The sequence below is a fragment of the Pongo pygmaeus genome, chromosome 2 (assembly GCF_028885625.2).
Source record: "Pongo pygmaeus isolate AG05252 chromosome 2, NHGRI_mPonPyg2-v2.0_pri, whole genome shotgun sequence".
Taxonomy (NCBI): domain Eukaryota; kingdom Metazoa; phylum Chordata; class Mammalia; order Primates; family Hominidae; genus Pongo; species Pongo pygmaeus.
Window position 1 is genome coordinate 98,010,395 of NC_085930.1, and position 12,348 is coordinate 98,022,742.

Genomic DNA, 12,348 nt, shown 5'->3' on the forward strand with positions numbered 1-12,348 from the left:
AAATCTTTCTCACAACTGAATAAATGATTGTTCTTTGCTACTTTATCTTGGAAAAACATCAAGGACATCGGGCATTCACTGTAATTATTTTTCACTCATTTCCCCATCTGTAAAACAAAACAAAACAAAAAAGACTGGTGCATTTTAATATTACTTAGGCTTTCTCTTTACCTTTTAATCATGTGGCCTTTTAATATATTGGTCAGCCCTTTAAAAGGATGATTAAGAAATGCTTAATGCACAAAAGAATTAGAGCTATGCACAGCTCATGAAACAGAAAGCGTGCTCTGACTTACAATTTTCATACAAAGTTTGCAGAGAGTTTATGTGCCAGAATGAGTAATATGATCTGCTCTAGGAACTCCCTAACTTTCTGGCTCTGCAAAAGTCATTTTTTTGCCCCGATTCAAGTTTCTTAACCAGAAGGGTTACGCCAAAGTCCTCAGAGTATGAATTAGCAGAGTTCATCCAAGCCACATATTTCATTTGCACTACTTAACGATGGCTTGAAATAGCTGCCTACCTGTGCAGACACTGGGATCTTTGGCATTCTTGTTAGTCGGCGTGACTCGAAAAATGCTGCATATCAACCACCAAATGAGACAGCTCAGGATATATATACAAGGTGACTTGTGTGTACACGAGTGTGTGTGTGTGTATGTTTGATCTTTCCTCTCCCTGCCGTATTTCCCAGATAGCTGAGCTCATGTGGCTGGAAACCCTGAAGCACTCACAGGCCATATGTGAATGATAATGGCACAGGCACACAAAATTGAGCATCAGCAGGGAAGAAAGTCCTCATCTGAAGCAGTAGTGTCGGAGGGATCCGCCTTCTCACCCATTGCATTATTGCTTCCCAGGATGCAGTTGTATCCACACTCTGGGCCCCTCACTGGGACAGTGAGAAACCTTGGGGTGCTTCTGGATACCTGATCCCCAGGGCAGTAAATAGACAAATGGATGACTGTCACATTCATGTTTGGTTGGTTTTTAAGTGCATGCTAAGTTCTCTGATATCTTAACCGTCTTTAATTCTTTAATCGCCATAAAATCAAGTTAAAAAATAATTTTAAAAACATCATCATTGTAGAAAAGCGTAGAGAGAATAAAAGTTAACATATAGTCCAATTATGTGGAAATAATCACTGGAACATTTTGGCATATTTCCCTTCAATTTCCTTTTTTGTATATCAAGAGACATTTATGCACATACGTGACATATTTTGAAAGAGGCCTCTTCTCAGATGCACTTGCAGGACATAGTTTATCTTTCTGTTTCCTTTGTCCTTCCTCTGTGTTTCTTCCCCTTACCCCCTCCCCACTCCCACCCAACCCCAACCATTGAGAGTGGTGGAGAGGCTGGTGTAGGGGTGAAGAGTGGGAAACTTTCTGCCAGGATTATCTCAGATATTGTTGCCAGTTTCTTCCCCTGCTAAATTGTGTGCTTTCTTGTTGCAGCTATCAGAAGGGCTGAATAAAGGGAACATGCAGCTCTGCAGCAATATTCTGATAATCTATTGCAGTGCGGCTCACATCACTGTCCACCACCACCTGGAGCGGCTCATCAGAACTGAAGGGGAGTTTTCACTTACATTATTGAGCGTGATTCTGTTCTACTTGATATTTCCTTCATCACCTCATGTCATTTCTCATGGATTTGGATATGATGGAAGGGAAGAATGCAGAGGAGGAGAAAAGTGACAGATCCTCCATTTTTGTCAGGATGCAGGCATTTTGAATGTAATCATCTTTGCTGAATGTCATTTTTTGATAACATTTTGTTTATGTTACTTAAACATCATTGGATAAATTTGAACTCCATGGGATTTTATCTGTGGATTCAGCTTCTGTTGTACAACTAGCCTCATCTCCAGTATCCTGCTGGTTCAGTCTAATTGGTCATTCCTAATGCATTAGATTATCAAAAAGTATAAATTCGCTGTGAGTGAGTGGTGTTGGCAGTGTTTGTATACCGTGATGCATGGAGTGTTTGACGAAGAAACAAAAAACACCAAAAATTGCGAGCCTTTACCCTCCTCTATTTCTTTAATCTGTTGTTTGAAGAACCGCATTTTGAGGGTGTAACCAGTAGTTACCTCTGGGCCAGGTTGGAAATGAAATCAATTTTTTAAACCACTAATACTTGCCAAGAAATCGCCTTATGAGAACATGGTGTGTGTCTCTGACAATGCGTGGCACATCTAAATTGATCATTCATAATTTTATCTACCCGGTCATGTACTGGAGAGTGGCAAAAGCCTGAGGCACCTGCATATCTCTAGTCCCTGTGTTCCGCACATCCCCACGGCGGGGATGCCACCAAGCCTCAGACTCTTACCATCCTGGTACATGCAGGTCTCCATGAAGAAGCTGGGACTCATTCACATTTCAAGATCCAAATGCTGTGCAAACAGTGTAAGCTTAGATTTTCTGTAAATGAAGGGTCATTTCTCTCTCTTTTTTTTTTTAAAGAAAATGTGTCTGCAACATGAATTCCAAAGCATTTTCAGCATCAAACATGAAAACATTGATGAATGAGGAAAAATCACAAAAGCTGTGTCTCTGTATATAGCTCTACACAACATGTATGTGGATACAGTTATTATTTAAAGCACATGCCAGGGAAAAAGACCAAATTTTGAGGTCTTTTACATACAGTGATATGGTACTAAGGAGAATTAAACTCCTACTGCTTCCTCTGAATATTAAGAAACAATTAAAATTGTTATAACTTCATAAAACTCATGACTGAGTCTGGCAAACATGTGCAACTCTTGTATTGCTCCATTTTCTTGTCAATGGAAGAAACCCTTCCACGTGTATGCAAGTGGGAGATGAAAACCTGCATTTTTAAAGGACAAACAGTGAATTTAAGCATGAGTGGCCTTAATAAATATAGTTGTCTTTCTTTGCTGCTGTGGAAAGGATTCTAAACAGATGTCCCTGAAGTCTTGCATTGAATTTAGGCATTATTATTACTTTTTTAAATGTTGGTGCAATTAACTCTGGACCTCTCTTGTGAGCCATAGAGATATTTAAAAGACAAACACCTTATTTGTCGGGGAAGATGAAACCGTCCCTGAGTTGCACCATTCTTTCTTGGTGCATTCACGGTTAAGATACTCAAGCAGGTTTCTTGCTTCTGGCTTTGTTCTTGTCATCAGTAAGTATAACAAACTATGTAATGCTTACGTGTTGCGTAAACAATCCAAATGCATTCATGTTTTAAAAGTTTGTCCTTTAACTATCAGAGGGATCTAGGTCTTGGTTAGAGAAGTAAGCAGAGTTCTTTGCAAGCTTATTTAGCACATTTTGACACAATGTTGCACTGAAAACCCAGGCCACAAATGTGTCCCAGTGAACAGTTTGGATGTCCTCAAAGAAGTGGTTCTCACTGCCTCCTACAACCAGGTCTTGACCTGAACTCTGCAACTGAATACTTGAAGTAGGAAGTAGGAAATCCAGTAGGGAAAATAGGGTCCTTGAAACAGAAAAAAACAACCAACCCATGTATAGCTAGCTATTTCTATGTATGTGCCAATTTTGTCACAGCTCTTGTTTGGAGGGATCATTTTCTGCCCAACTTTCGTTGGTTAAAAGTATTACTGATCTTACCTTTATGAGGGCATATCATTTAGTCCCTTAAAAATTAAATTCTCTCTAACATAACAACCTTTCCCATTTCATGTAATATTCTCTGATGTTTGGAGGTTACCAAAAATATCCCTTTTTCACATATTAAGAATAGTCTCTGGGTTTACAACAAACACTGTGATGTTGGGAAGCTATTTCCTTTGCGCAAACTTTAGCAGGTTTCCTTCTAATCATAACGTAGTTGAAAAAAGAAGTTTGGGCTAACATTTAGGAGAAGTTGGTCTTACTTTGTGCAAAAGCAGGCTTGTACTTTATACCCCATTTGATTTCGATGTACAGTCTCAATTTTGTATGTAATGATTTTTGTGTATCCAGTATGCACGTTAACAGCGTGTCAACTTTCATTTGAAAGTGGGTTTCAATTTACTTTTTAAACAGTGTTTATGACGAGACCTCAAATGTGTTGACATAAGCTCTATCTGCAATGTTTTTGTGTAGAGTGGCGATTGAATGCTGCCGAGGGTCAGTGTATCTAATTCCCCGAGACCCTTGTTTGATAGTGCTTCTTGTAATATTTCTTCAAGTGAGTGGCATGTGGGTTGTGATATTGACCATGTGATTATGGACATCGATATGAAAAATAAATAAATAAAACTAAGGAACCCTGGAAACTACCAGTGGGCATGTATTAGCCAGTCATTGTAACCTCGTGTCTAGTAGAACAATGTACAAGGTATGTACAGTTCATAAATTTGTTATCATGTGTATGAGAAGTACTTTGTGCTGATCGCCTTATTTATATTCATCAAATAAACCTCGTTTCTTTCTGAAGTGAGTTCATTCTATTTCTAATAAATGCTCCAATTGTGCAGTTTCTAACATTTTGAGGGTCATGGATCCCCATTTGAAGAACCCTATGGACTTAAGTAAAAAGGAAAGTTATTGGCTCATTTAACTGGAAAGGCGAAGACGTAAGTCTTCCTTTATGTACATCTGGATCTAGGGGTTCAAATTAGAGAATCAGAAGTTCAAATTAGGAAATTTAAGTTACTGGCATTGTCTCCCTTCTTCCTTTCTTCTTTCCTTTCTCTTTTTACCTTTCTCTTTCTCACTCTCTCAGTCTCTTCCTTTGTCTCTCCTGATCCCTCCCTCTCTTCCTCCTTCCCAACTTTTGTCTCTTCCCTTTTTCTCCCTTTCCTTGTCTCTCCCTCCCTCTCCCCTTCTTCTTCCTTTCCCCTCCTTCTCTCCCTGTTTCCCTCTGCACTTTCTATTGGGTTGGCTTTGGACTCTGGTAAGCTCTCTCCACTTGGTTGTAAAGATGACTTCCAACAGCTTTGAGTACTTTTGATTTTTAGAGGAGAGACTTTATCTCTCTGAGCCACATCTACATCTGTCCCCTAAAGGGACACTTGGTGGTTCTTTTTTGGATCACACACACAATTACCTTTTTCAAGGCCATATGGTTGACAGCCTCACTGGTGGGGGTGGGGGGAGCAGTTTCCAACAAGGAAAAATGGATTCTATTCTAGAAGAGAGGGACAAGAAAGCTAGGCAGGCAAAAATACTAGCTAGCCCTGCCACCACTTGGATACACACACAGTCGTCCATGCAAGGGCTCGCCAGCCTTCACAGCATGTCTGTGGATCAGTGAAGAACCTCATTGCTAGCTGTCCTTTTTAGCCTGCAGAACGAGCCCCTGGTTCCTTTAATGGTTTGATTTATATGCCAGAGGATGAATTTCCAATTCTTACCATGACTGAAATCAATGAGTAATTGATTGTCAGAGCTAGAAAGTATGTTAGATGTCATGTAATCCAACATCTTCATTTTACCAGATGGAGAAACTGAGGCCAAGTCAGAAGTGACTGATCCACACATACATGGTAAGTTCATGGCAATCCAAGACTGTCCTCGGAGCTCTTGAAACAGGAATATGTGTTCCTGAAGCTCTTTGAGAAGGAGAGGAAGGAACAAAACCTCCCTCCAGCTGACCCTTGACAACATGGGGGAAGTATCATTTTGTTTCTGTACTCAAACAAACATTTCTGGGCTCAAAGCCACCACATGTGACCTTCCCTCAAAGTTGGGTACTTTTGGGGGGACGTGCAAAGTTGTTTGCCCTTTCCATTCTGTTGCCTTTTTATAGAAAGAGAACTTCTTGTTGGACAAGAATTTCTTGCCTCCTAGAATTTCCTGAAGCAGCAGCTGGCATTCAGGCCTGGCAATGTAAACCCATCTGGCCACATGGAACCTTTGCTTCTTTACCCACAAGTTGGTCTTTTTGGTAAGAAGGGTACCAGGCTGACACACTGCTGTACTCCAACTGCAGGTTCATCTGTATCTTTAGTTCCATGGAAGCACATAGACTTAAGTTTGGTACTCTGGAGGTTTGACTGCATCTGATATCTGTGGACTGCCATTACAAAAGATTGGAGAGACATTCTAATTCATAGAATTACTGATCTAATTCATAGAATTCATAGAAATAATCATACTACTAATAAATAACTGAACATTATTGAGCATTTGCTAGGAACCTGGCCACGATGCTAAGGACTTAGGTGGATCGACTCTGTTTATTCCTGACAACAGTCCCACGAGGTATTGTCATGACCCACATTTTACAGTGAAGGAAATAGAGGACCACAGAGTTGACCAGAAACAGCATGCAATTCTAGAGTGTATATTTGATGCCAGTATTGTGCTAAGGGCTTTGCTTACATGAACTCTTATCCTCATAGGAATCCCTTGAGGCAGGCACTATCATTAACCTCACTTTACAGACAAGGAAAAGAAGGCCTATAGAGTTTATGTGCCTCACCCAGGGTCCCCCAGATAGTAAGTGGTGGAGCCAGGCTTTGAACCCAGTGCCCAGCAGGCTCTTCTGCTTAGGGGAGGTATTGAGGTGTCTCACAGGTCAGACCAGTGAGACATTAGGGGCTGAGGTTCAGATCCCACTTAGTGTTTCTGGGATGCATTTGGTCTCTAACGTGGCCACATGGCACACAGGGCCTGAAGGGGCTGGTGGCTTCATCACTGACTTCCATAGTTAACCGATAGTACAAGAGAATGGACTACCACACAGAAAGGCTGTGGCTCCCACGGGAAATCAAGACACAAGGAAAAGGAGAGCCTAGATAAAGCTTAGTGCACTGTATTTAACCTTGCTACCCTCAGGCCTCTTGGATTTCTTCCAAGCCCTCAGCCTCTGGGCACCAGCCCAGCTCACCTCGCAGGCATCCCTTAACGTCCTTGGGGTTGCAGATGGAGCACCAAGTGACAGAGGACTGAACAGATTCCCCCCTCCCAACCCTGAGGTGGGAGAGGGCCTTGGGTACCATGCTAAGGGGTGTGTGTTCAGGTGGCAATAGCATCAGATTGGTAATCAGTGCACCTCAACTAAAATCTCAGTTGTCTATTTTGCCACACTTGCGCTTGGGAAAAGCATACAATCACGTAACTGCATGTGACCTCTGTTTTTGAATATAATCAATGGGAACAACATGGCTCCCAACTACCTGATATCAGATGTGAGTGGACAGAACAAGGCAATTCATGAGAAAACACATTTTAATAGCAAAACTTTTCCACAACTCTAACAAAATCCTGGAGCAGCTTGTTTTCATTTTTAGAATCTACATTCAGAGAAGGAAGTCTTCCTCCTTCCTTGCACAGGTATAAGATACTCAGGTGATAATGGTTTGGCTATTTTCCCACCCAAATGTCATCTTGAACCGTAGTTCCCATAATCCCCACATGTCGTGGGAGGGGTCTGGTGGAAGGTGACTGGATCACTGGGGCGGTTTCCCCCATGCTTTTCTCACGATAGTGAGTTCTCACGAGATCTGATGATTTTATAAGCCTCTGGCATTTCCCCTGCTTGCACTTCTCCCTGCTGCCACCTTGTGAAGAAAGTGCCTTGCTTCCCCTTTGCCTACCACCATGATAGTAAGTTTCCTGAGGCCTCCTCAGCCATGCTGAACTGTGAGTCAATTAAACCTCTTTCCTTTATAAATTACCCAGTCTTGGGCAGTTCTTTATATCAGCGTTAGAATAAACTAATATGTCGGGTGAATAAATCAAGCGCCAGATTTGAGAATAAAAGCTCTTCAGAAGGAACCATTGCTTCCTGCTGCTACAGGAACAAATCTTACAGCCTACTGGGTGAAAGCAGATGTACAAAAGAGGACATACTATGTGATTCTATCTACATAAAGCTCAGAAAAAGACAAAATTAATATATAGGATTAGGAGTTGGGATTCTTGACCTGGAAATTTATTGCATGATCATGTTCAGTTTGTGAAAATTCATCAAGTGTTATACTTACAATTTGTGTACTTTTCTACCTCTCTGTTTTATCTTATTTAAAAGGTTTAGCCTAGGTCGGGCACGGTGGCTTACGCCTGTAATCCCAGCAATTTGGGAGGCCGAGGCGGGCAGATCACCTGAGGTCGGGAGTTTGAGACCAACCTGACCAACATGGAGAAACCCTGTCTCTACTAAAAATACAAAATGAGCAGGGTATGGTGGTGCGTGCCTGTAATCTCAGCTGCTTGGGAGGGTAAGGCAGGAGAATCACTTGAACCCAGGAGGCAGAGGCTGTGGTGAGCCGATATCGCGCCATTGAGCTCCAGCTTGGGCAACAATTTTTTTTCTCAAAAAAAAAAAAAATAAAGGTTTACCCTAAAAAATTTTAATGCCATCAAGCATTAATCCAGTTTCACATCACACAGTTTGGAAAACTAAGGCCTATGGAATAAATGTAGGCTTCAGGGTTTCTTCTGTTTGTTTGTTTTTGTTTTTTGGGGGCAGGTACTATGTCTTAAAAATTTCTTTCTTTTCTTTCTTTCTTTTTTTATTTTATTTTTATTTTTTTGAGACAGAGTCTCACACTGTCACTCAGGCTGGAGTGCAGTGGCATGATCTTGGCTTGCTGCAACCTCCGCCTCCCAGGCTCAAGCAATCCTGCCTCAGCCACCTGAGTAGCTGAGATTACAGGCCTGTGCCACCACACCTGGCTAATTTTTGTATTTTTAGTGGAGACAGGGTTTCCCCATATTGGCCAGGGTTGTCTTGAACTCCTGACCTTAAGTGATCCACCTGTCTTGGCCTCCCAAAGTTCTGAAATTACAGGTGTGAGCCACTGTGCCCCAAAATTTATTCTCTAACTCCTGTTTTTTGTTTGTTTGTTTGTTTGTTTGGGACAGAGTCTTGCTCTGTTGCTGCAGCTGGAGTGCAATAGTGCAATCATAGCTCACTGCAGCCTCCAACTCCTGGGCTCAAGCAGTCTTCCTGCGTCAGCCTTCTGGGTAGCTGGGACTATAACTGCCCAGCTAATTTTTTAATTTTATGGAGTTGAGGTCTCACTATATTGCCCAAGCCAGTCTTGAACTCCTGGCCTCAAGCTATCCTCCTACCTCAGCCTCCCAAAGTGCTGGGATTGTAGGCATGAGCCACTGCACCTGGCTAAAATTTTTTGATGGTGCAGTAGTGGTAGGCTTGGAGCCCTGCAAGCCTGTGGAAGTGTTGGGTATACTTGCCATTTCTCTTGTCCTCACTTCTCTCTAAAATGTTACACCTGGCCAACTTCACCCTTGTGTGTAACCTGCCTGACCCCTGAGTGCATCTGGGTTTACAGTCTCTTAAAATCCTGACTCCACAGCACGCCAAATAAGTAATCCTCGGCCAGTTATTCAGTCTCTGTGTTTGTTTCCTCATCCTAAAATTGTAATACAACTCCAGAAGGTTTGGGTTTTTGTTTTTTAACAAGGATCAAATGGTCATTTAACACAATGCCAGCCACATAATAGATCCTGAACAAATGGAAATGATAGCTATTATTACCAGTAATAAAATCACAAATAATAAAAATGTTCAATCAAGTAAGATTGCTGACTCCCAGCCATTCTCTCACAAGAACCACTGCTGAGCTGGTCCTTGCTCAGATCCCATTTGCCACGTCAGGGTTTTCCTCGACCACGTTTAATAACCAGTTTCCAGATCTGGATATTGGGGGCTGTAAATTTCCCTGGTTACTGTTGCCAATGACAGGGAAGGAAAGACTTGTATAATTACCACTTGTACTTCCACAAGACACATGAACTCAAGTTGAGAGCAAGAGTTTTGGACAATAAAACACCAGGTTTTAAAAATTCAGGAAAGACCTGCCCAACTTGTGTGATAAGAAATGTGGGCCTGGTTAGAAAAACAGAAAAAGGCCTAATGCCGGTATGGCATAAGCACCATAAGCCTTCGGTCTGAATAGGACCATTTCCTCTTTCCCACACACATGCTACATATTCACACATCTATAAGAATTTAAGGCTTTAGGATTAGCCATGGGTTGATTAGGAATCAGTACCTTTGCCTATGTCCAAAATCCGTAGCCTTGGTTTTCAATGTTTCTTTTGTAATACAAAATGCCTGTCTTAGTTGATTTTACAGCATGATTGTTTGCCATGCTGTTCAACATTCTTCAAACATAGTAGCTTAATGGGTTCTATGAAAATATACCATGTCTGAAACCTACTAGGACTTTTCGAAATATCAAGACATTATAACTCCATGTGGAAATGCTTAAGATAGTTCTTTGCAAGGTGTCAGATTTGGGTCCCAAACTCTAGTTGATGATGTTCTAGTTTCTGAACATTGTGTTTTTAGCTTGAGAGAAACGAGGTGGAACTAGGTTGCAGGGAAGGAATTGTCTTGACTTTTGATTCCACAAAAAGTGTTCAATTTTTGAAAAAAAGAAAATGGATAAGCTTTAAAATTGTTTCCCTCACAATGTCTGTGCATTAGCAAGCTAGCATTCCTGCAGTAGGCATGGGTCACAGTTGGTGTTTTCTGAAAGGAGCTGACCCCATCAGCACAAGACCAAAGGGGCTGAAAAAAGATTGAACAGATTGAGCAGTGATAGGAGACAGAATTGGAATTTCTTAAGGTGACCAGTCCCAAATCTCCTGTACTTCCAGAAATTATGAAGTCATGGGAGAAGAATTTCTCCCAGAGTCTGATTTGGCTGCTCAAAGAAACTGAAATCCAACAAATCCAGAAGTGGCCACTGAATTCTTAAAGAACAAGCTCATAGCGTGACGTGTGGCTAGTTGTAAAGGGGTTGTTGCCCTCCCACCAATCTAACTAAATGGGGCCTTATTTTCCTTTTGATAATAACGATTTCACCAAAACCTCACCTTGCCCCAAACCAGTCAAAATTGATAACAGAGTAACGTATTTTAGATCACCAAAGACTCAAGTGGACAGAAAGGAATAAAAATTTGCTTCAGGAATTTGGAGGGGCAGGGCCTTTTACAAAATTGGACAAGAGGGTCATTAATAGCATTTTCTCCAACAGACCAATTTTCTTTGTGTATGCCCTTGGAATTATTAGCTCAAAGAATAGATTTCTCTTGGCCCACCTGGAAGTCTTCTCTTTTCCTAACCTATGGCTTTGGATTATACAACTTTACCTACTGTTAAAAGTACACAGATGAAAAGAGTGAAGGGTATTTGACTGAAGAGTGAACAATGAACTCAAAGGTGAGTAATTGGATTCCAGATTTTGTACAATTCAAAGATCATTTATGTTCACCTTTTCTCAGTCTCAACATCAGAGAAATTGCAAGATGCTCCCTAAACCTTTTTACGTTCTACAGATTCTCTAAAGAAAAGAACACACAACCAGCACTTTTTTGTAGAACAATTCTCCCTTTATCCTCCAAAACTGTGCATGCACAGGTCTGATTAAATGTAAGAACTAGGTAAAATGAATACCACATTTGGAGCAAGGAGTTGTATTTTTTATTTTTTAGCCAATACTTTAGAAAAATCTGATGTCAGTTTGGACATTGTTGTTGAACCAATCCAGTTCGATGCAGCTGCAGAAATCTCATTTAAGGCCAGTCATTTAAGGAGGAGGGCATATAACTGGATATTAGCACATGGTGGTAGCCAGCCAATCAGTTTTTGCATTTGATTGGAATTTCGGAAGATAATTGTTTCATTCCCAGGCCTGTCTCTGGCTCACCATTTGACCTCAAACTAATTGCTTAATCTCTCTTGGCTTCAGATATTCTATCTTGAAAGTGATAATAATAATAACTTTCAACTACCTATCTCATCCGGGTATTGAGTGGATTAATGGGGTCATGTTTGTAAAGTCTTGGAAAATTCTCAAGAGAGAAAATGTTCTACCTCTTTTTTTGATTCTGGTTAGTAATGTTTTAGGGCCATAGATGGGTAAGGCTGTATTTAATGAAGTCATTATTACAGAGTCATGTTCTTTCCCTCTTTATAACTAAGGAAAGGCCTCTTGAAAGCAGAACTTTTCATCACTGTGAAATCTCTGATTCTCTTTGTTGGTGCTGGAACTCCTGTGGTAAACCAGGCTTTCTCCTCTATCTAAATAGTACACGAAGCTCTGAGGAAGTAACTATGATTTCATGGCCACAGGGAATTACTCAGAATATTTCAACTTCAGTAATTCACAGACTTTTGGGGTCAAACAGACAGGTTTGAGCCCTGTCTCTGCCACTTCCTGGCTGAGTAGCCCCAAGCAAATCACTCAATGTTCCTGTGCTACCTTTATGCTTAGCACAATGTCCAACACATGACAAGCTGTCAGGAAGCATTTTCCACATTAATAATGTGTGTAATAGTAACTGCGTGTATTTTCTAGTGTCATGAAGAAATATAATGAGTGCTAGTTCTTAGTGAACCAAAACTTAACTCATCAGAGTTTGTGCTTAACCTGGGTA

The 12,348-nt window shown here is 41.1% G+C and overlaps 1 protein-coding gene across 3 annotated transcripts in view; it reads left to right on the plus strand.

The window, feature by feature from the left end:
• ERC2 (ELKS/RAB6-interacting/CAST family member 2) overlaps positions 1 to 4,407 on the plus strand; it is a 975,821-nt gene extending 971,414 nt beyond the window's left edge. For all 3 annotated transcript variants that reach the window (XM_054482044.1, XM_054482045.1, XM_054482046.2), the window contains one exon: positions 1,459 to 4,407. In XM_054482044.1, the coding sequence (XP_054338019.1) occupies positions 1,459 to 1,701 (243 nt within the window). In that variant the 3' untranslated portion in view covers positions 1,702 to 4,407. The remainder of the gene's footprint in view (positions 1 to 1,458) is intronic.
• Positions 4,408 to 12,348: the final 7,941 nt, after the last annotated feature.